At 49.8% G+C, this 21503-nt stretch overlaps 1 protein-coding gene across 6 annotated transcripts in view; it reads right to left on the reverse strand.

The window, feature by feature from the left end:
- The window catches only part of SPTBN4 (spectrin beta, non-erythrocytic 4), a 118942-nt gene that overhangs the window by 75642 nt on the left and 21797 nt on the right, over positions 1-21503 (reverse strand). For 5 of the 6 annotated variants that reach the window (XM_021931115.2, XM_021931114.2, XM_031659449.1 and 2 more), the window contains 6 exons: positions 14701-14852; positions 12296-12469; positions 8994-9085; positions 7210-7290; positions 4570-4685; positions 42-154 (listed from right to left, as the gene is read on the reverse strand). In XM_021931115.2, the coding sequence (XP_021786807.1) occupies positions 42-154; positions 4570-4685; positions 7210-7290; positions 8994-9085; positions 12296-12469; positions 14701-14852 (728 nt within the window). Of the gene's footprint in view, positions 1-41; positions 155-4569; positions 4686-7209; positions 7291-8993; positions 9086-9432; positions 10633-12295; positions 12470-14700; positions 14853-21503 lie in introns of those variants that run through there. The other variant, XM_021931117.2, reaches the window with a different exon arrangement.

Consider the following 21503-nt stretch of genomic DNA (forward strand, 5'->3'; position numbering starts at 1 on the left):
GCTCCCAGCTTCCCACTCACCCACTCCTTGGCTCCTTATACCTTCCCGATACGCTTCCCCTCCACAGCCAGAGCCTTCATCTTGGAGAAATAGTGGTAGAAAGAGACCACATAGGTGATGATGGACTTCTCATCTGGAGCCTCCATGTTCACATCTGGAGGGAAGAGGGAGTGGGAAACAAGACAGTGGGCACTTTGACAGAGTGCTTGAAGGTATTGGGTGGAGGGATGGAGAAGCCACTCTCATTAGCTGTGTGATCTTGGGCAAGATAATTAACCTCTCTGTTCCTCAGGTTTTGTCAAATAGAAATCTACCTCCTGGGATTAAATAGTGCCTGACACATATAAACCACCATAGACAAACAGCTATACTTTTCTTTTCTTTTTTTTTAAGATGGAGTTTTGCTCTTGTTGCCCAGGCTGGAGTGCAATGGCATGATCTTGCCTCACTGTAACCTCCACCTCCCAGGTTCAAGCGATTCTCCTGTCTCAGTCTCCCAAGTAGCTGGGGTTACAGGCATGCGCCACCATGCCTGGCTAATTTTGTATTTTTGGCAGAGACAGGGCTTCACCATGTTGGTCAGGCTGGTCTCGAACTCCTGACCTCAGGCGATCTGCCCACCTCGGCCTCCCAAAGTGCTGGGATTACAGATGTGAGCCACCGTGCCCAGCCTATACTTGTTTCTTGAACACACCATTCCACCTTCCACCTCAGGGCCTTTGCATGTGCTGTTCTCACTGTCTGGAGCACTGCCCCTCTTCTGTGTTCCTAATTCCCGCTTATGCCTGTGAACTCAACCTGGCATTTTTTTTTTCAACAGATGGAGTCTCTGCTCTGTCCAGGCTGGAAGCACAGTAGTAGCTTCAGGGTCACTGCAGCCTCAAACTCCTAGGTCTGCTAACTACTTCCACCTCAGCCTCCTGAGAGAAGTCGATCCAGACGACGAAGATGATTTTATGCTCTTCGAATGATTGTCGAGATCTTGCCTCGACGTGATCCTCGCCTGACGATTGATTTGAGCTGAACGATATTTCGCCGCCTTTGATTCCCGGATCTTTTCCTGGATTTCCTCCTTTTTCCTTTGATTCTTTCCCGGATCTTCTTCTGGATTCCTTCCGGATTTTTTTCCTCCTCCCTCTACCCTCCCTTTACCCTCCTTACCCTCCTTACTTCCTCCCCTCCCTCCCCTCCCCTTTCCTTCCCTTCCTTTCCTTTCCTTTCCTTCTTTCTTTCTTTCTTTCTTTCTTTCTATTTTGAGGCAGAGTCTCAAGCTGTCGCCCAGGCTGGAGTACAATGGCGTGATCTTGACCTACTGCAACCTCTGCCTCCCAGGTTCAAGCGATTCTCATGCCTCAGCCTCCCAAGTAGCTGAGATTACAGGCACACAGCACCACACCAAGCTAATTTTTTGTAATTTTTTTTTAAATAGACTTTTTCTTTTTTATAAAATAGGGACAGGGTCTCACTGTGTTGCCCAGGCTGATCTTGAACTCTTGGGCTGAAACAATCCTCCTGCCTCAGCCTCCCATAGTGCTGGGACTATAGGCATGGGACACTATGCCCGGCCATATGCCCGTCTTAGTTACTACTGTTCTGCCTTCCCTGGCACACAGTAGATGCTAAATAAAAATTTAGTTAGCTTGTAAATGGTGCACGAGGCTTGATGTCAAGAAACAGGCTTTGGGGGCAGCATCCACTTGAATCCCAGTTCAACACTTACTCACTGCATGTCCTTAGAAAATAACCTGGCTTCTCTGAGCCTCAGTTTCCCCATTGTTATAATAAAGATGAGCATGGTTCCTGCCTCCTGGGAACAATGTAAGTATTAGAAAGACCAGCCTGGCACAGAGAGGAAACTCAACAAATTCTAACATCATTTTAATTGGTGGTTGTTTTTGCTTTTTGAGTCGGGATCTGGAGTGCAGTGTTGCAATCAGAGCTCATTGCAGCTTTAAACTCCTGGGCTAAAGTGATCCTCCTGCCTTGGTCTTCTGTGTAGCTGGGACTACAGGTGTGTGCCACCACGCTCAGCTAAGATTTTTCATTTCTTTCTTTTTTTTCTTTTTCTTTTTTTTTTTTTTTTTTCTTTTTTTTTTTTTTTGTAGAGATGGGATTTCACTATGTTGCCCAGGCTGGTCCTCAACTTCTGGCCTCAAGCGATCCTCTTGCCTTAACCTCCCAAAGTGCTGGGAGTACAGGCATGAACCATCACCATGCCCGATTGATATCATTTTAATTTACCCATTGGATGCACAACAGTATACCTGGCCTTTATTCTTCACTGCATTGTCCAACTGACATCCATTAGCACCTACTATGTACCAGGCACTGAGCATAGGATACAGCTATAAGAGGCAGGGTAGAGGACTGATTAAAACCATGAATTCTGGAGCCATAAGGTCTGGTTTCCTGATTTGCAATGTGATGCTGGGCAAGTGACGTCACATCCCTGAGCTGTCATTCTCATCACTTTAGAAGACAGGTTAAACCAGGAATGTGACTCAGGCCTGTAATCCCAGGCGCTTTGAGAGGTCAAGGTGGGAGGATCGCTTGAGTCCAGGAGTTTGAGACCAGCCTGGGCAACATAGTGAGACCCCATCTCTAAAAAAAAAAAAAAAATCAAAAATTAGCTGAGCATGGTGGTGCACACCTATAGCCCCAGCTACTCAGGAGGCTGAGGTGGAAGGATCGCTTGAGCACAGAAGGTTGAAGCTTCAGTGAGCCAAGATCAGACCACTGCACTCCAGTCTAGGCAACACAGTGAGACCCTGTCTCAAAAATAGTAATAATAATTAAACAGGATTTAAATATTAAATTCAGTTGGATAAAAAAATAAATAAGTAGGCCAGGTGTGGTAGCTCATGCCTGTAATCCTAGCTCTTTGCGAGGACGAGGCGAGCAGATCACTTGAGGTCAGGAGTTTGAGACTAGCCTGGCCAACAATGGTGAAACCCCGTCTCTGAGGCCGGGCGCGGTGGCTCAAGCCTGTAATCCCAGCACTTTGGGAGGCTGAGACGGGCGGATCACAAGGTCAGGAGATCGAGACCATCCTGGCGAACACGGTGAAACCCCGTCTCTACTAAAAATACATAAAAAACTAGCCGAGCGAGGTGGCGGGCGCCTGTAGTCCCAGCTACTCGGGAGGCTGAGGCAGGAGAATGGCGTGAACCCGGGAGGCGGAGCTTGCAGTGAGCTGAGATCCGGCCACTGCACTCCAGCCTGGGCGACAGAGCAAGCCTCTGTCTCAAAAAAAAAAAAAAAAAAAAAAAAAGAAACCCCGGCCCTGCTAAAAAAAAAAAAAAAAAAAAGCCAGGCATGGTGGCATGCACCTGTAGTCCCAGTTACTTGGGAGGCTGAGGCAGGAGAATCACTTGAACCTGGGAGGTGGAAGTTGCAGTGAGCTGGGATCACCCCCACTGCACGCCAGTCTGTGACAGAGCAAGACTCTGTCTCAAAAAATAAATAAATATAAGAATAATAAATAAGTGAATAAAAACAAATAAGTAAAATAAAATGGCCAGGTGCAGTGACTCACACCTATAATTCCAACAGTTTAGGAGGCTGAAGTGGGCAGATCACCTGAGGTCAGGAGTTTGAGACCAGCCTGGGCAACATGGTGAAACCCCCTCTCTACTAAAAATACAAAAATCAGCCAGGTGTGATGGCGCACGCTTGTAGTCCCAGCTACTTGGGAGGCTGAGATGGGAGAATCACTTGAGCCTGGGAGGCTGAGGTTGCAATGAGCCGAGATCCCGCCACTGCACTCCAGCCTAGGCAACAGAGCCAGACCCTGTCTCAATAAATAAATAAATAAATAAATAAATAAATAAATAAAATAAAACAGGGTTGATAGATTCTCTCTAACCAGGTCAGTGTGAAGATGAAAGTGAATAGCTCTCATAAAGTTCCCAGCCACGTGTTTGGCAGACAGTAGAGCTCAGAGGAAGGGAGCAGCTTTGATTCGGAATGGGAGGTGGGTGTCAGGGCTGATCCTGGATTGGGGCTGAGGCTGAAGTCAGGGATGGGGTTAGTGATAGACTGGAAATGGAAAAGCAGCTGAGGATGAGGATCGAGTTGTGGGAGAGGTAGACATGGGGATGGGCTAGGGCAAAATGAGGTTGGAAATGGATTAGGGTGGGGATAGAAATGGAGCTGGAGCTGAAGATGTGGTGGGGATGGAGACACTTGAAGATGGGGTGGCATTAGAGGTGGCGATGGCGTTGGAGGTGCCATTGGGTTTGGCGCTGGGGTAGGGGAGTGGGAGTTGGTTTTGGGGGAGATGGTTGAAAGCAGGGTTGGGGAGGGTATTGGGGAGGGAGGAAATTGAGAATGGGGAAGAGGAGGGGTTACGTTGGGACACGGTTGGGGATGAGAGAGGAAGAGGTGTGAGGATGGAATGTGGGAGGGATGGCACAGGAGGAAGGGGAGGAGGCTGAGGAGAGAGTTGGGATTTGGAGAGACCTCAGGATTTGGAATGGGTGCTGGGGTGGGATGGAGTTGAGTTTGACATGGCATTGGGGTTGGGAGTCCCCCAAGAGGAAGTCCAGGCTGGGCCCGCGCGAGACTCACCTTCAGGATCCAGCAGCCTCGCCAGCCCCAGGTGCTGCTCAGCTGTGCGGAAGGCTCTCTGTAGGTTGTAGTTGGCGTTGGACTTGGTGAGTTTGCTGAAGTCCACGAGATCGGGCCTGGGCAGGGGCACAGAGCAGGCAGGCAGCAGGCAGGCTCCAGAGCCGGCGGGCAAGCCGGGAGGAGGCCACCCTTGTCTGAGCGCCACCCAGGGCAAGGGGCACAAGGGCACAGTCTAGCCAAGGGGCATGCTGTGTGTGCTGTGCAGCATTTAGCTGTGATGTGAGTGTGATGGACGCAGGCATGTCTCTGTGGGTTCCCGGGAATGTGTGTGTGCATGTGCATTTGTTGCTGGGCTGGCCTGTGCACACAGACGAATGGGTAGGCCAGCCTGAGTGTGCTTGGAAGAGATGAGCTCACACGGTGCATGCCTGTGTATGTCTCTGTGAAGTCCTATGACAATACGAGTGTGTACAGCCCTTATATGTGTTGTGTAAGGACACATGTACTTCTTTTCTTTTTTCTTTTTTTTTTTTTTTTTTTTTTCAGATGCAGTCTCGCTCTGTTACCCAGGCTGGAGTGCAGGGGTGCGATCTCGGCTCACTGCAACCTCCGTCTCCCGGGTTCAAGCAATTATCCTGCCTCAGCCTCCCGAGTAGCTGGGATTACAGATGTGCATCACCACGCCCCGCTGATTTTTATATTTTTAGTAGAGACAGGGTTTCACCATGTTGGCCAGGCTGGTCTCGAACTCCTGACCTCAAGTGATTCACCTGCCTAGGCCTCCCAAAGTGCTGGCATTACAGGTGTGAGCCACTGTGCCTGGCCAGGACACAATATACCAGTTGACACATACATGCTTACTTTGGGGATTCTTATGTGGTGTTATGCAGTGGTTAGAAATGTGGGGACCAGAGCCAGTTCATCAGAGCTTGAGCCCCAGCTTGGTCACATCCTGGTTGTGTCACTCAGGATGAGCTACTGCATTTCTCTGTGCTTGGGTTTCCTCTAAAATGGAGATATAATAGTACCTGCCGGCCAGGCACGGTGGCTCTTGCCTGTAATCCCAGCACTTTGGGAGGCTGAGTCAGGCAGATCACCTGAGGTCAGGAGTTTGAAACCAGCCTGGCCCAAATGGTGAAACTCCATCTCCAGTAAACATACAAAATTAGCTGGGCATGGTGGCACATGCCTGTAATCCCAGCTACTTGGGAGGCTGAGGTGGGTGGATCACCTGAGTTCAGGAGTTCAAGACCAGCCTGGCCAACATGGTGGAACCTCATCTCTACTAAAAATAGAACAATTCTCCGGGTGTGGTGGCGGGCGCCTGTAATCCTAGCTACTCAGGAGGCTGAGGCAGGAGAATCGCTTGAATCTGGGAAGCAGAGGTTGCAGTGAGCTGAGATGCTGCCACTGCACTCCAGCCTGGGCGACAGAGTGAGACTCACCCTCACAATAAATAAATAAATAAAAATAGCACCTGCCCACAGGTGGATCGGACACATTGAATGGATACATTGACTATTGAATGCTTTAGTGGGAAGCACTTAGAACAGTGCCTGTGCGTAGAAAACACTGAGCGAATGTCACCTAGTGTGAGGATGACCCTGGTGCAGCTTGTGAGTTTCTGTATATGGAGGTGGGTCTGGGTTTCCCTATGTGTATACGAGTGTGTGTAGGTGTAAGAGGCAGGGATTGTGAGTGGACAGGTGTCCACAGCAGTAAATGCTGGATTCTGGCTTCTGCTACACCACCACAAGCCCCTTCCTGCGCCTGAGACTCAGTTTCCCCGATATGTCATGTGGACGATGATGATGTGTGTATAATTTGTGTGGGTGTCTGACCCTCAGCCATTTCAATGGCAGGCCCCAAGTTATCAATCTGTGGGTGTACAGGGATGGGGACACTAGGGGCTCACTTTGAGGAAGCATTTTCTTTTCTTTTCTTGTCTTTTGGGTGGGGGTAGGGGTGGAGTCTGACTGTTGTCCATGCTGGAGTGCAGTGGCACAATCTTGGCTCGCTGCAACCTCCAACTCCTAGGTTCAAGCGATTCTCCTGCCTCAGCCTCCCCGGTAGCTGGGATTACAGGGGTGCACTACCACGCCTGGCTAATTTTTTTTTTTTTTTTTTTTTTTTTTTTTAGTAGAAATGGGGTTTTGCCATGTTGGCCAGGCTGGTCTTGAACTCCTGACATCAGGTGATCCACCCGCCTCAGCCTCCCAAAGTGCGGGAATTACAAGCGTGAGCCACCGTGCCTGACCTGAGAAAGCATTTTCTGATAGGAGGAGGTGCTGGGTACACAGCAGCATGGACAGTGACAGGGGACCGACCTTCCTACCTTGTGGGCAGACTGTGCACGTGTGTGGGTATCTGTGTGTTTGCACACATCTGTGCGAGGGCTTATGTGTGTCCATGTGTGTGCACAGGGTATGTGGCCTGGACAGGAGCCTGTGTGGGTGTTCCTGTGTGTAAATGTGCAGGACATGTGTGTGAAGGGAAAGAAAAGTGTATGTGTGTGTAGAGGTGAAGGGATGGGTCTTTATGTCTGTGTGTGCCATCTACACACGTACATGTACAGGTGTGCAGCTGCGGGGATATGGGAGGGTGCAGGGCAGGGCTGGGCTGCCCCAGGCCGAGTGGTACCTGTGCCGGTGAATGAGGGCATTGAAGGCCAAGCCATCCCGCCAGCTGGTGGTGAAATTCTGGATGTTTACCTCAGGGTAACTGGAAGTGTGAAGGGAGAAACGGAGGCAGAGATTGGGGAGAGTTAGGAGGGAAGAAAGAGGGAAAAAGAGGGAGACCGAATGATAGGGAAGGAAGGTGAGAGAGAGGGGGTAGAACATCGAAAGATGTATGGGTGGGTGGGTGTTGGGTGGTTAGAGAGAGAGATAGGTAGATACATAGATAGATGATAGATAGATAAGAGATAGATAGATAGATAGATAGATAGATAGATAGATAGATAGATAGATAGCAGGAGAGGAGAGAAAAAGAAGCAAAAGAAAGAAGACAGAAGAGGGAAGGAGAGAAGGAGGAAGCAGAGGGAGAGAAGGAGGAAGCAGAGAGATAGCAAGACAGGGAGAGAGCAAGATACAGACAGAGATGGGGAGAGAAAGGAGAGGAGAGAGAAAGAAGACATGAAGGAAGAGAAAAGGGAAGGAGGAAAGGAGAGAAGGAAGGAGGAGAAAAGAGATAAGTACAAGGAAAAGCAGACATAGAGACAGACAGACACATGGAGAAACAGATGGTAAAAGTCCCCATGATCTCCCTTGCAAGACAGACAGCCCAGAAGGATGAGCGTCAGAGAAGCCCACCTCCATCCCATACCTGCCCCTCCCTCCATCCTCCTAGGGGCTGCTCTACAGGGGACAATTGAGTTTCAGGTCTTACTGCTCCCTGCAGGGCAGAGAATTGGGGACCCAAGGGAACCTGCCCAGTAGAGCCTGCACTCCACCCCGCCGCCAGCTCAGCCACACTGAAGGGACCCAGGACTTTGAACTTTCCTGTGTATGCCCTGTGAGGCAGAAGGGTGATGCTCATAGCGGGAGAGGGTGGCCAGAGCTTGGACATAGCGCTGAAGGTCCACATAGGTGGATGTGAGATCTCTTGAAATGTAGGATGAAATGGGATGGGGGACAGAGAGAAGAGAGCAGGCTGGGGACAGTTCACCTCGTTCCAGCATTGGTCTCTGAGGAGTCCAAGAGTTCTCTTTTATTTTTATTTATTTATTTGTTCATTTATTTGTTTGTTATTTATTTTCAAGACAGGGTCTTGCTCTGTAGCCTAGGCTGGAGTGCAGTGGCATGATTGTAGCTCACTGCACCCTTGAACTCCTGGACTCTAATAATCCTCCCATCTCAGCCTCCTGAGAACCTGAGAAGCTACGACTATGGACGTGTGTCCAACAACAACAACAATAAACCAACTTTTTGTAGAGATGGGGTCTTGCTATGTTGCCTAGGCTGGTCTCAAAGCCCTAGCCTCAAGTAATCCTTCCACCTCATTCTCCTAAAGTGATAGGCATGAGACACTGTGCCCAGTGAGGCCAAGAGTTCTACATTTGAAACTGGGTGGGGTGCAGTGGTCCCAGCTACTTGGGAGGCTGAGAAGGGAGGATCACTGGAACCTAGGAGGTCAAGGCTTCAGTGAGCTATGATCATGCCACTGCACTCCAGCCCGGGTGACAGAGCAAGACCTTGTCTCTAAGTAAATAAATACATTTGAACCCATCCTTCCAGCATGTTAGGAAGGATTATTAGTCAAGGCTGGAGACGTGGATATATTTTATTTACCAGTTGGTTAGCTTCAGATGTAACTTTTTGACCCTGAAGACATGGGCTGCCTCTTGAGCTCTTGTCTGGGAAGGAACTGCAGAGGTTAGGGGACCACTTGCCTAACCTCCTAAGGAAGGTGTTGGGGGTGCTTACCCAGCTGTCTTCATCTGACACCACAAGAGCAGAGCATCCTTGGCTGAGCGTGTCTCTCTGTTGTCCTCAGTCTCAATTTTGATGACTTGAATCTGTGAAAATACAAAAAATGGCTACCAGGGACTGGAGAGCTTGAGGCTTGGAGACGCCCCCCACTCACCATCTGCTACCAGAGAGGGTGGCAGGTGACAGAGGAGATGGGGGAGGCAGCTTCTAGCTGGGAGTGGGGGTTCAGGAGTGTGAGGATAAGTTCTGGAGTGGGCCAGGACATCCACAATTAGGGGAGCAGTTAGGACTCAGGTCTCAGTTTCCAAGGAAGCCTCCAAACTGAGCATCTGGGCCACTTTCTTGGTCTAAGTCACCGCTGTCTCCTGCCTAAGTTAGTGCGGTGGCCTTCATGCTGATCTCCCCACTCCCGCATCCACAATCTGTTACCTACCTGGCAGACAGAGGGACCCTGTGAACACTCAAATCAGATCCTTGCTCCTCTTGTCAACACCCTCCGTATCTCTGTTTCATTCAAGGTAAAATTGAAAGTTCCCATGATCTCCCTTCAGTAAATTGATGACCTCATCTTCAACAGCTCACTCCACTCCATACCTGCTGGCCTCTTCCCTGAATCACGAGCATTCTCCCTCCTTGGTCCTTTAGCACTGGCTGTTCCCTTTAACTGGAATATCCTTTCCCCAAGTCCCACATGGCTCCAACCTCCTTCAGGTCTTTACTCAAATGTGACCTTCTCTGTAAGGCCTTCACTGACCATTTGATTTTAAATCTCATCACGCACCCAAATTTCATATCCCCTTCCCTGTTTTATTATCTTCTTAGCATTTACCACAGCCTATACATTTTATCTTTTCATCAGATTTACTGCTTTCCCCACTAAAATGTAAAAGCTCCAGGACCACAGGGATGTTTACCTGTTTTGTGCATGGTTGTATCTCACTTAGTAGTGTTTGATAAAGTTCTGAATGGCCCAGAATCTAGAGTGGATTCTAGAGCCTAAGGTGGGTATCTGAGACTTGGGTCCTGGATTTAGGAACTAGGTTTGGCATGTGGGTTCCAAGGGAAAGAACCAAGACCCTTCCAAGGAGGTCCCAGCCCCTACTGCAAGGCTCCAGCTGCCAGCAGTGATCTCCCACTCTCATGATCTCATTCCCCAATTTTGTACTGACAGTGTCCATACCTGTCTCCAGTGTCTCCTTGTTCCCTGAGCTCCATGCCCAGGACCCAGTGGACTCCTAGATGTCCCCCAGCTCTTCTATGTCCTGGACCCATAACCACTGGACCTATTTCAAACTGGCCCTCAGGGTGTTCCTCAAACCTGCTCCCTCTCCCTGTCCCTGTCTCAGGGCAGCCCCATCATCCTCTAGTCCCCAGGTCAGAGCTCTGAGTCTTCCCCTGGACACCGTCTCCCTCTTCCCTCCCATAAGGCCTGTCCACTCCACTCCCTGAGTGTCTCCCCAGCCTGCCCCCTTTTGCCTCCACATAGTCCCACCCTGATCCAACTTCATCCTCCTCCCTGGGCTCTTGGCTCCCAATATTGGTGAACACCTCCAACCCAGAGGGATCTTTCTTTCTTTCCTTCCCTCCTTCCCTCCTTCCTTCCTTCCTTCCTTCCTTCCTTCCTTCCCTCCCTCCCTCCGTCCCTCCCTTCTTTCTTTCTTTTTTTTTTTGAGACAGAGTCTTGCTCTGTCGCCCAGGCTGGAGTGTGGTGGTGCAATCTAGGCTCACTGCAAGCTCTACCTCCCAGGTTCACGCCATTCTCCTGCCTCAGCCTCTCAAGTAGCTGGGACTACAGGTGCCCACCACCACGCCCGGCTAATTTTTTGTATTTTTAGTAGAGACGGGGTTTCACTGTGTTAGCCAGGATGGTCTTGATCTCCTGACCTCATGATCCACCTGCCTCGGCCTCCCAAAGTGCTGGGATTACAGGCGTGAGCCACCACGCCTGGCTCTTTTCTTTCTTTTCTTTCCTTTCTTCCTTTCTTTCTTTTCTTTTTGAGATGGGGTTTCGCTCTTGTTGCCCAGGCTACAGAGCAATGGTGCGATCTCAGCTCACTGCAACCTCCGCCTCCCAGGTTCAAGCGATTCTCCTGCCTCAGCCTCCTGAGTAGCTGCTGGGACCACAGGCACACACCACCGTGCCCAGCTAATTTTTAAAAAATTTTAAAGGTCTCATTAAGTTGGCCAGGCCGGTCTCAAACTCCTGGCCTCAGTGTTCCTCCCACCTCAGCCTCCCAAAGTGTGGGATTACAGGCCACTTCACCTGGCCCTGCATAGCTTTTTACACTTCTTCTCTAACTAGAACTGGTCCTTTTTCCATATATGTCTTCTTTACATATTTATGTATTTATTATGCATCATTATGCATTGGATCCCTCTCTCGTCCACCAATGTTTTGCCATTAATCCCGTGGCCACCCAGGCGCAGTGGCTCATGCCTGTAATCCCAGCACTTTGGGAGGCCGAGGCGGGTGGATCACTTGAGGCGAGGAGTTCGAGACCAGCCTAGCCAACATGGTAAAACACTGTCTCTGCTATTATTCATTATTCTCCTCACCACAATGTAAGCTCCTAAAAGGCACATCTTTGTCTGTTTGTCTCTATGCTGGATCAAGATTGCCTGGATTCTAATTTCAGCTCCAATACCCAGCTATGTGTGATCCTGGGCAGATGACACCTCCTATCTGTGCTTCCATTTCCTCACTGGCAAAATGGGCTAATAAATAGTGTCTAATTTGTGGGGTTGCTATGTGTATTAAATGTCAAGTGCTTAGAACAGTGTTTGAAACAAGGTCGATACAACATAACATGATTATCGTGATGGTGGTGATATGACAATTACTTTCATCATTATTTTCATCCCTACCACCTGGAATAGGATTCCAGCATATTGGGATATTACTGGCCGGGCGCGGTGGCTCACGCCTATAATCCCAGCACTTTGGGAGGCTGAGGCAGTTGGATCACGAGGTCAGGAGATCGAGACCATCCTGGCTAACACGGTGAAACCCTGTCTCTATTAAAAATACAAAAAATTAACCAGGCCTGGTGGCGGGCACCTGTAGTCCCAGCTACCCAGGAGGCTGAGGCAGGAGAATCACGTGAACTCGGCAGATGGGGCTTGCAGTGAGCAGAGATCACGCCACTGCACTCCAGCCTAGGCGACAGAGAGTGACTCCGTCTCAAAAAAAAAAAAAAAGGATATTATTGGAAGGAATGAATGAATGGGTAAACGGTGGGGAACGCCTTCCTAAGTCCTACTGGTGCGGGGCTTGACAGGGGCCACTCGAGGGTCACCTGGAAGCGCAGGATGATGGTCCAGACCAGCCCCAGCGTCAGCCGGTGATTCCCATCCACGATGTCATGTGAACCCACGTTCTCCAGGTGCACGCGCTGCTCCTTCAGAAACTGCAGCGCCTTGTCCACGTTCTCCAGTGAGTGGATCCGCATGCGGCCGCGCGTGGGCCTGGGCTAGGACGACAGGGGCGGTGGGCGATCGGGGGTCTGGACAGACAGGAGCATGGCTCCCTCGGCCCCGCCCCTTCCAAAGAAGCCCGCCTCCCATGGCCACGCCCCCTGCGTGTCCAGGATCAGGCTATCCTCTTCTCGTTTCAACTAAGACGCAGGACTCAGTCCTTCTAAAGAAGCCCTGCCCCGTCCCATAGCCAGACCCTTTCAAGAGTCACAACCCTTCAAGGCTTATTCACGTCCCTGGCTCTGCCCCTTCCACAGGCGCCCCACTTCCAACCTGACAACTACGCCCCCTCATCATGAAGCCCCGCCCTCCTAGCCCATAGCCACAGCGCTGGCCCTGGCATTGGATCCCTCTCTCGTCCACCAATGTTTTGCCGCTAATCCCATGGCCGCCCCAGCACGGTGGCTCACGCCTGTAATCCCAGCACTTTGGGAGGCCGAGGTGGGTGGTTCACTTGAGGCGAGGAGTTCGAGACCAGCCTGGCCAGCAAGGCAAAACACTGTCTCTACTAAAAATACAAAAATTAGCCAGGCGTGGCAGCGGGCTCCTGCAATTCCAGCTACTCGGGAGGCTGAGGCAGGAGAATCGTTTGAACCCGGGAGGCGGAGGCTGCAGTGAGCCGAGATCATGCCACTGCACTCCAGCCTGGGTGAGGGAGTGAGACTTCGTCTAAAAAAAAAAATCCTGTGTCACACCCCTCGCTGCCTCTGCCTCACTGCTTCCCTTTATGATCCCTACCCAGAGCCACGCCCATTCCAATTAAGCTCTGCCCTGCCCCAGTGATCTTCCCCATGTCTATAGCTCACTTCCAACAGCGTTGGTTCCTACTTTTTTTTTTTTTGCTTTTGTTGTTGTTTTTGAGACGGAGTCTCGCTCTGTCGCCCAGGCTGGAGTGCAGTCGCGCGATCTTGGCTTACTGCAACCTCTGCCTCCTGGGTTCAAGCGATTCTCCTGCCTCAGCCTCCTGAGTAACTGGGACTACAGGTGCCCGCCACCACGCCCGGCTAATGCTCTTTGAGTTTTTAAAATTCTTTTTGTAGAGACGGAGTCTCGCCACAGCGCGTGGGTATTTATTTATTTATTTATTTATCAGAGAGGGTCTCTGCCAGGTGCTGTGGCTCACGCCTGAAATCCCAGCACTTTGGGAGGCCGAAACTGGAGGATAGCTTGAGTCCAGGAGTTCTAGATCAGCCTGGAAACATAGTGGGTCCTCGTATCTATTTAAAAAAAAAATTTTTTTTTAAGAAAAAAGAGAGAAACAAGAGTCTGGCCTTGTCGCCCAGAGTGGAGAGCTGTGGTGCAATCATGGCCCACTGCAGCCTACCGACCTCCCAGGCTCAAGCAATCCTCTCGCCTCAACCTCCTGGGTACTTGGGACTACAGGCTCGCGCCACCACGCCTGGCTAATTTAAAAACAAAAACAATCAAACAAAAAAAAAACGTAGAGATGGGGGTCTCATTATGTTGTCCAGGCTGGTCTGAAACTCCTGGGCTCAAGTGTTCCTCCCGCCTTGGCCCCTCAAAGTGCTAGGATTACAGGCATGAGCCACCACACCCGGCTGTTTGTTCCTATTCTATCGCCATGCCCCTCACAAGTCCCTGAAGGCTCCAGGCTCCAGTCCTTTAACGAATCTGTACTACCCCTTGAGAATCCCACGCTTTTAGATGAAACCCCATTCAACCCAGAGACACAGCTCCAACTCATACAACAAGCCACATCCCAGGACACCGTCTGCGTCCCTAGACACCCAGGACCTAGGTGTCACCCTACTAAAGAACACTGCCCCTTAGCCTAGAGCCCCGCACCTTCATCCACTCCCCACTCCCCCAACCCGCAACACAGTTCTGCCGCTGTTTTATAGCCATGCCCCTGCTAGCTCATACCCCAGGCCAGTCCCTTCTAACAAAACTCCTCCCTTATCTAATAGCCCTGCCCTTTGCAACAGAGCGCCTCCCCTTCCATAGAAGCCCGGCCTCGCAACTGTAGCTAGCTGGTCATCAGCTTCGGTTCCAGTCATGCACCCAGGTGTCTCACAACCGAGCTCCGCCTCAGCGCCACAGCCCCACACACCCATGTAGAGGGACCTCTTACCCACAGGGCCCTTCTAGCACGCTCCACCCGCCCATGAGCCAGGCCCCTACTTGCAGTTCAGCCCTTCCAGAGAAGCCCAACCCCAGCCTGAGACCCCAGGGAGGACCCCTGCCCCAGCCCTTCAGGCCCTCTCACCAGCTGCTCCCCAGACAGCACTTCCAGGAGCCGCGTGAGCACGAAGCCGTCCCGGAGGTCCACATAGAGGTCCCCGATGTGGCAGCCCACGCGGGCAAGGTGCGAGTTCACCCACTTGGTGAAGGTTTTCTTCTGCACGGCTTCCCGCTCATCTGGAGGACAGGCCCTGATGAGCTCCCAGGAGCTTCCATCTTCACCCCAGCCCTTCGCGAGCCAAGCCTGCTCAGGCCCGGCTCGCTGCAAGAGTCCCCCCTCACAGGCGGATCACTTGAGGTAAGAGTTCAAGACCAGCCCGGCCAACATGGTGAAACCCTGTCTCTACTAAAAATACAAAAAGCAGCCGGACATGGTGGCGGGTGCCCATAATCCCAGCTACTGGAGAGGCTGAGGCAGGAGAATTGCTTGAACCTGGGAGGCGGAGGCTGCAGTGAGCCAAGATCGCGTCACTGCACTCAGGCCTGGGCGACAGAGCAAGACTCCATCTCAAAAACGAACAAAAAAAAGAGTGAGTCGGCCGGGTGCGGTGGCTCACGCCTGTAATCCCAGCACTTTGCAAGGCCAAGAGGGGCAGATCACAAAGTCAGGGGTTCAAGACCAGCCTGGCCAATATGGTGAAACCCTGTCTCTACTAAAAATACAAAAAAAAACTTAGCTGGGCGTGGTGGTGCATGCCTGTAATTCCAGCCATTCAGGAGACTGAGGCAGGAGAATTGCTTGAACCAGGGAGACAGAGGTTGCAGTGAATCGAGATCACGCCACTGCACTCCAGCCTGGGCGACAGAGCGAGACTCTGTCTCAAAAAAAAAAAAAAAAAAGAGAGAGAGAGAGTCCAGCCTCAGCAGCCATGTCTCCTCCTACCTGGGACGCCTTCCCCTACCCTCTGCCACCCACCTGGTGACAACCTTCCTGTCCCTTGAAGTTTTCCTGAGATGTCACTTGTACAGGAAGTCTTCCCCACTTGTGACCCCAGTTGGCTCTAGTCATTCATTCATTCAATAAATATTCGAACACACAGTCTGTGTCTGTTCAAGACTCTGTGAATACAGACAGGGCCCTCACAGAGCTCAGTTCAGTGGGGACACGGATAAATATAGCCATGGCCTTAGCCTCCCAAAGTGCTGGGATTACAGGTATGAGCCATCGTGCCCAGCCTTAAGGAACTGTCAAACTGTTTTCCAAAGTAGCTGCACCATAGGCCAGGCATGGTGGCTCATGCCTGTAATCCCAGCACTTTGGGAGGCCAAGGTGGGTGGATTGCTGGAGTTCAGGAGTTGGAGACCTGCCTGTACAACACGGTGAGGACTCTGTCTCTACAAAAAAAAATACAAAAAATTAGCCAGGCAGGGTGGCATGCCCCTGTAGTCCCAGCTCCTTGAGTGGCTGAGGCAGGAGGATCGCTTAAGCTCAGGAGGTAGAGGCTGCAGCGACCTGTGCTCACGCCACTGCACTCCAGCAAGGGTGACAGAGCCAGTCCCCGTCTCAGAAAAAGTAAAAAATTTTTTTAAAAAGTTGCTATACCAGCAATGTGTGAAGGCCCCAAATCCTTGCCAACACTTGCTATTTCCCAACCCTTCCTTTTTCTTCCCCCTTGAGATGGGGGTCTCACTCCATTGCCCAGGCTGGAGTGCAATGGTGCGATCTTGGCTCATTGCAACCTCTGCCTCCCAGCCTCAGGTGATCCTCCCATCCCAGCCTCCCAGGTAGCTGGGACTACAAGAACATGCCACCAGGTCTGGCTAATTTTTGTATTTGGTGTAGAGACAGGGGTCTCACTATGTTTCCCAGGCTGGTCTCAAACTCCGGGGCTCAAGCAATCCACCCAACTTGGCCTCCCAAAGTGCTGGGATTACAGATGTTAGCCCCACTGTGTTTTAGTTGTTTCCCCCTCCTTTTTTTTTTTTTTTTTAACTATGGCCATCCTAGTGGGTGTGAAGTGGTACCTCATTGTGGTTTTCTTTTGCACTTCCCTAATGGCAAGTGAAATTGTGCATCTTTTCATGCTCTTATCAGACAGTTGTATATCTTTGGAGAAATATCTATTCAAATCCTTTTGACATTTTTTAGTAGAATTACTTTTTTTTTGGAGTCACAATCTCTCTCTGTCGTCCAGGCTAGAGTGCAGTGCCACAATTATGGCTCACTGTAGCCTCAACCTCTCAAGCTTATGCAATCCTCCCACCTCAGCCTCCTGAGTAGCTGGGGTTACAGGCACATGCCACCATGCCCGGCTGATTTTTTTGTTTTATTTTTGTGGAGATGAAGGTCTTGCAATGTTGCCCAGGCTGCTCTCAACCTTCTGTGCTCAAGCAATCTTCCCACCTAGGCTTCCCAAAGTGCTGAGATTACAGGCTCAAGCCACCATACCCAGCCAGTTACATGCCTTTTGTCATCTGTACTATCTTTGTGACTTCCTATGAATCTGTAATTATTTCATAATTTAAAGTTTTAAAAAGGCCGGGCACAGTGACTCACACATGTAATCCTAGCACTTTGGGAGGCCAAGGCAGGTGGATAGCCTGAGCTCAGGAGTTCGAGACCAGCCTGGGCAACTTGGCGAAACCCTGTCTCTACTAAAAATAGAAAAAACTAGCAGGACTTAGTGGCACACATCTGTAATCTCAGCTACTCAGGAGTCTGAGGCACAAGAATCGCTTGAACCAGGGAGGCGGAGGTTGCAGTGAGCTGAGATCGTGACACTGCACTCCAGCCTGGGCTACAGAGTGAGACTCTGCCTCCAATAACTAAATAAATAAATAATAAAGTTTAGGCCAGGCACGGTGGCTCATGCCTGTAATCCCAGCACTTTGGGAGGCTGAGGCAGGTGGATCACCTGAGGTCAGGAGTTTGAGACCAGTCTGGCTGACATGGTGAAACCCCATCTCTACCAGAAAAACAAAAATTAGCCGGGTGTGATGGCAGGCGCCTCTAATCCCAGGTACTCGGGAGGCTGAGGCAGAATTGCTTGAACCCAGGAGGCGGAGGTTGCAGTGAGCGGCGATCGCGCCACTGCACTCCAGCCTGGGTGACAGAGCAAGACTCTGTCTCAAAAAATAAATAAATAAAAGTTTAAAAGAGAAAAAGAAAATTGCTGCCTGGCCTTCCTCTTTCTTCCCCTAACTCCCATAAACTGGAAAATCAAGGTCAAGGTCTGCAGAACATAAGATGAAATTAACCAGGAATCTACACTGACCTCTCTGAGCTAAGTCTTCCTGCCAACTGGGTTGCTCATCTCGAGGTTATCTGGGAGGGAGAAATAGTTTCTCCATTAAGCTACGGTTACTGTTAAAATCCCATTACTAAATAATATTAAGTTTCCTATTAATATTAAGTTTTCTATTAATTCAGGAATAAAAATGTGTATTTCCAGTCTATTTCCCCTTCAACCATTTGAAATCTCTCAATAATTTCCTTTTTCGGCCAGGTGCAGTGGCTCAAGCCTGTAATCCCAGCACTTTGGGAGGCCGAGACAGGCAGATCACGAGGTCAGGAGATCGGGACCATCCTGGCTAACACGGTGAAACCCCATCTCTACTAAAAAATACAAAAAACTAGCCGGGCGAGGTGGCGGGCGCCTGTAGTCCCAGCTACTTGGGAGGCTGAGGCAGGAGAATGGCGTAAACCTGGGAGGCGGAGCTTGCAGTGAGCTGAGATCGTGCCACTGCACTCCAGCCTGGGCGACAGAGCGAGACTCCGTCTCAAAAAAAAAAAAAATTTGAACTTGACATCTGCTTAGGGTGACTTATTCAGCCTCTTGAAGGCTCAATTTTCTTGTTTGTAAAAAAATAGGGTAAAATTGACCGGGCGCAGTGGCTCAAGCCTGAAATCCCTGCACTTTGGGAGGCCGAGATGGGTGGATCACGAGGTCAGGAGATCGAGACCATCCTGGCTAACATGGTGAAACCCCGTCTCTACTAAAAAATACAAAAAACTAGCCGGGCGCGGTGGTGGGTGCCTGTAGTCCCAGCTACTTGGGAGGCTGAGGCAGGAGAATGGCGTAAACCTGGGAGGCGGAGCTTGCAGTGAGCTGAGATCCGGCCGCTGCACTCCAGCCTGGGCGACAGAGCGAGACTCCGTCTCAAAAAAAAAAAAAAAAAAAAAAAAAAAAAATTTCCTTTTTCATAAAATTTACCTTTTGTAATATTATCAATAGTGGTGTGAAGGGAAGGGGTGATGGTTAATGGGTACAAAATATGGAAAGAATGAATAAGGTCTAGCATTTGATATCAGTACAACAAGGTGATTACATTCAATAATAATTTAATTGTACTTATCTTTCTCTTTTTTTTTTTGATACAGGGTCTGCCCTGTATCAAATCCAGGCTGGAGTGTAGTGGTGTGAGATCATGGCTCACTGCAATCTCTGCCTCCTGGGCTCAAGCCATCCTTCCACCTCAGCTGTGTGAATAGCTGGGACTACAGGCATGCACCACCACACCCGGCTAATTTTTGTATTTTTAGAAGAGTCAGGGTTTAGCCATGTTGCCCAGGCTTGTCTCAAACTCCGGTACTCAAGTGATCCACCCGTCTCGGCCTCCCAAAGTGCTGGGATTACAGGTATGAGCTACTGCACCTGGCCTGATTGCACATTTTAAAATAATTAAAAGAGTATAATTGGATTGTCTGCAACACAAAAGCATCTATCCCATAAATACATATAACTACTATGTACCCACTAAAATTAAAAATAAAATTTTTTTTTTTTTTTTTTTTTTTGAGACAGAGTCTGGCTCTGTCACCCAGGCTGGAGTGCAGTGGCCGGATCTCTGCTCACTGCAAGCTCCGCCTCCCGGGTTTACGCCATTCTCCTGGCTCAGCCTCCCGAGTAGCTGGGACTACAGGCGCTCGCCACCTCGCCCGGCTAGTTTTTTGTACTTTTTAGTAGAGACGGGGTTTCACCGTGTTAGCCAGGATGGTCTCGATCTCCTGACCTCGTGATCCGCCCGTCTCGGCCTCCCAAAGTGCTAGGATTACAGGCTTGAGCCACCGCGCCCGGCCAAAAATACAAATTTTTTAAAAAGTATTGCTTTTTACTCTAGCACTAGAAAATATACATTTACTTATCTGTATTTTTTAACTTTAAATTGCACCTTGAACGTTTACCTCTAGTTTGAAAATGAATATGCAAATATTAACAGTAAATGCAAAGGAAGTATCTTGTTTGTGTCAATGTGGGTTTTGTGCTGTTTAGATAAGATGGTACCCTACGTTAATACTGATCATCAATCATACCTGAGGAAGTGATGGCAGAAAAGATGCTAAATTGAGTATTTATTCCTCTGCCTTCTAACAAATGACGCCCACACCAAATAGCAGATTTTGGCTAGTGCTACAGCCAAAGTGGAATTTTAGTGCATCCCCAGGGTGGTACCAGAATGAGGACAACTGGGTTCTGCCCTGTCTCTATTAATAACTGGCCAGGTGACTTCTCAAGGTCATCTCCCCTCTTTGGACCCCAGTTTTCATATTTGCAAAAAGAAGGATTTGGACTAGATTTGGCTTTCTTCAATGGATTCTGGGGATCATTGATTTTGGGAACTTATACTTGAGAGAGGTAGGGGTGGGTGTGTATGTGTGTGCATGTGTGTGTGTATGTGTGTGTGTATATATATACACACATACATACATATATATATATATATATATATATATTTTTTTTTTTTTTGAGATGGAGTCTCCCTCTGTCTCCCAGGCTGAAGTGCAGTGGTGTAATCTTGGCTCACTGCAACCTCCACCTCCCAAGTTCAAGCAATTATCCTCCCTCAGCCTCTGAGTAGCTGGGATTACAGGCATGTGCCACCACGCCCAGCTAATTTTGTATATTTAGTAGGGACAGGGTTTCTCCATGTTGGTCAGGTTGGTCTTGAACTCCTGACCTCAGGTGATCTGCCCGCCTCAGCCTCCCAAAGTGCTGGGATATAGGCATGAGCCATTGTGCCCAGCCTCGGAGATATATTTGGTTGCACCCCCACTGCGTTTTATAAAAATGTAAATCAGTTGCCAACATTTTAAAATAGGAAGATTTTGTCTTAAAAAAATTTAGATTTTTGGCTTCTCATGAAATATCACCCAATAGGGCAACCCTGGACCTCCATTCCTGCCAGGCTGCCATTGCGGGGGCTGTGTGGGTGCTGCCCTCTTACAGGAGGTCCCAGTTCTCTCAGCATATGCAGCCCATCTGGTCTCGGTGGGCATTTCAGTTCTCAACTCTTGCTCCATGCTGACAAGACTGCAATCAGGAATAGAAAAATCAGGCCAGGCATGGTGGCTCATGCCCATAATCCCAGCACTTTGGGAGGCCAAGGCAGGAGGATTGCTTGAGGCCAGGAGTTTCACACCAGTCTCGGCAACATAAGCAAGACCCCATTTATGTAAAAAATTAAAAATCAGGCGAGGTGTGGTGGCTCACGCCTGTAATCAGAGCACTTCAGGAAGCCAAGTGGCTGGATCACCTGAGGTCAGGAGTTCGAGACCAGCTTGGCCAACATGGTAAAACCCCGTCTCTACTAAAAACATAAAAATTAGCCAGGCATGGTGGCGGGCGCCTGTAATCCCAGCTACTCAGGAGGCTGAGGCAGGAGAATCACTTGCACCTGGGTGGCGGAGGTTGCAGTGAGCTGAGATCACGCCATTGCACTCCAGCCTGGGAAACAAGAGTAAAACTTTGTCTCAAAAAAAAAAAAAAATTAATTAAAACTTAGCCAGGCATGGTGGCCTGTGCCTATAGTCCTAGCTACTCAGGAGGCTAAGATGGCAGAATCCCTTGAGCCCAGGAGGTTGAGACTTCAGTGAGCCATCATTGTAAC

Source organism: Papio anubis, chromosome 20 (genome assembly GCF_008728515.1).
Source record: "Papio anubis isolate 15944 chromosome 20, Panubis1.0, whole genome shotgun sequence".
NCBI classification, from domain to species: domain Eukaryota; kingdom Metazoa; phylum Chordata; class Mammalia; order Primates; family Cercopithecidae; genus Papio; species Papio anubis.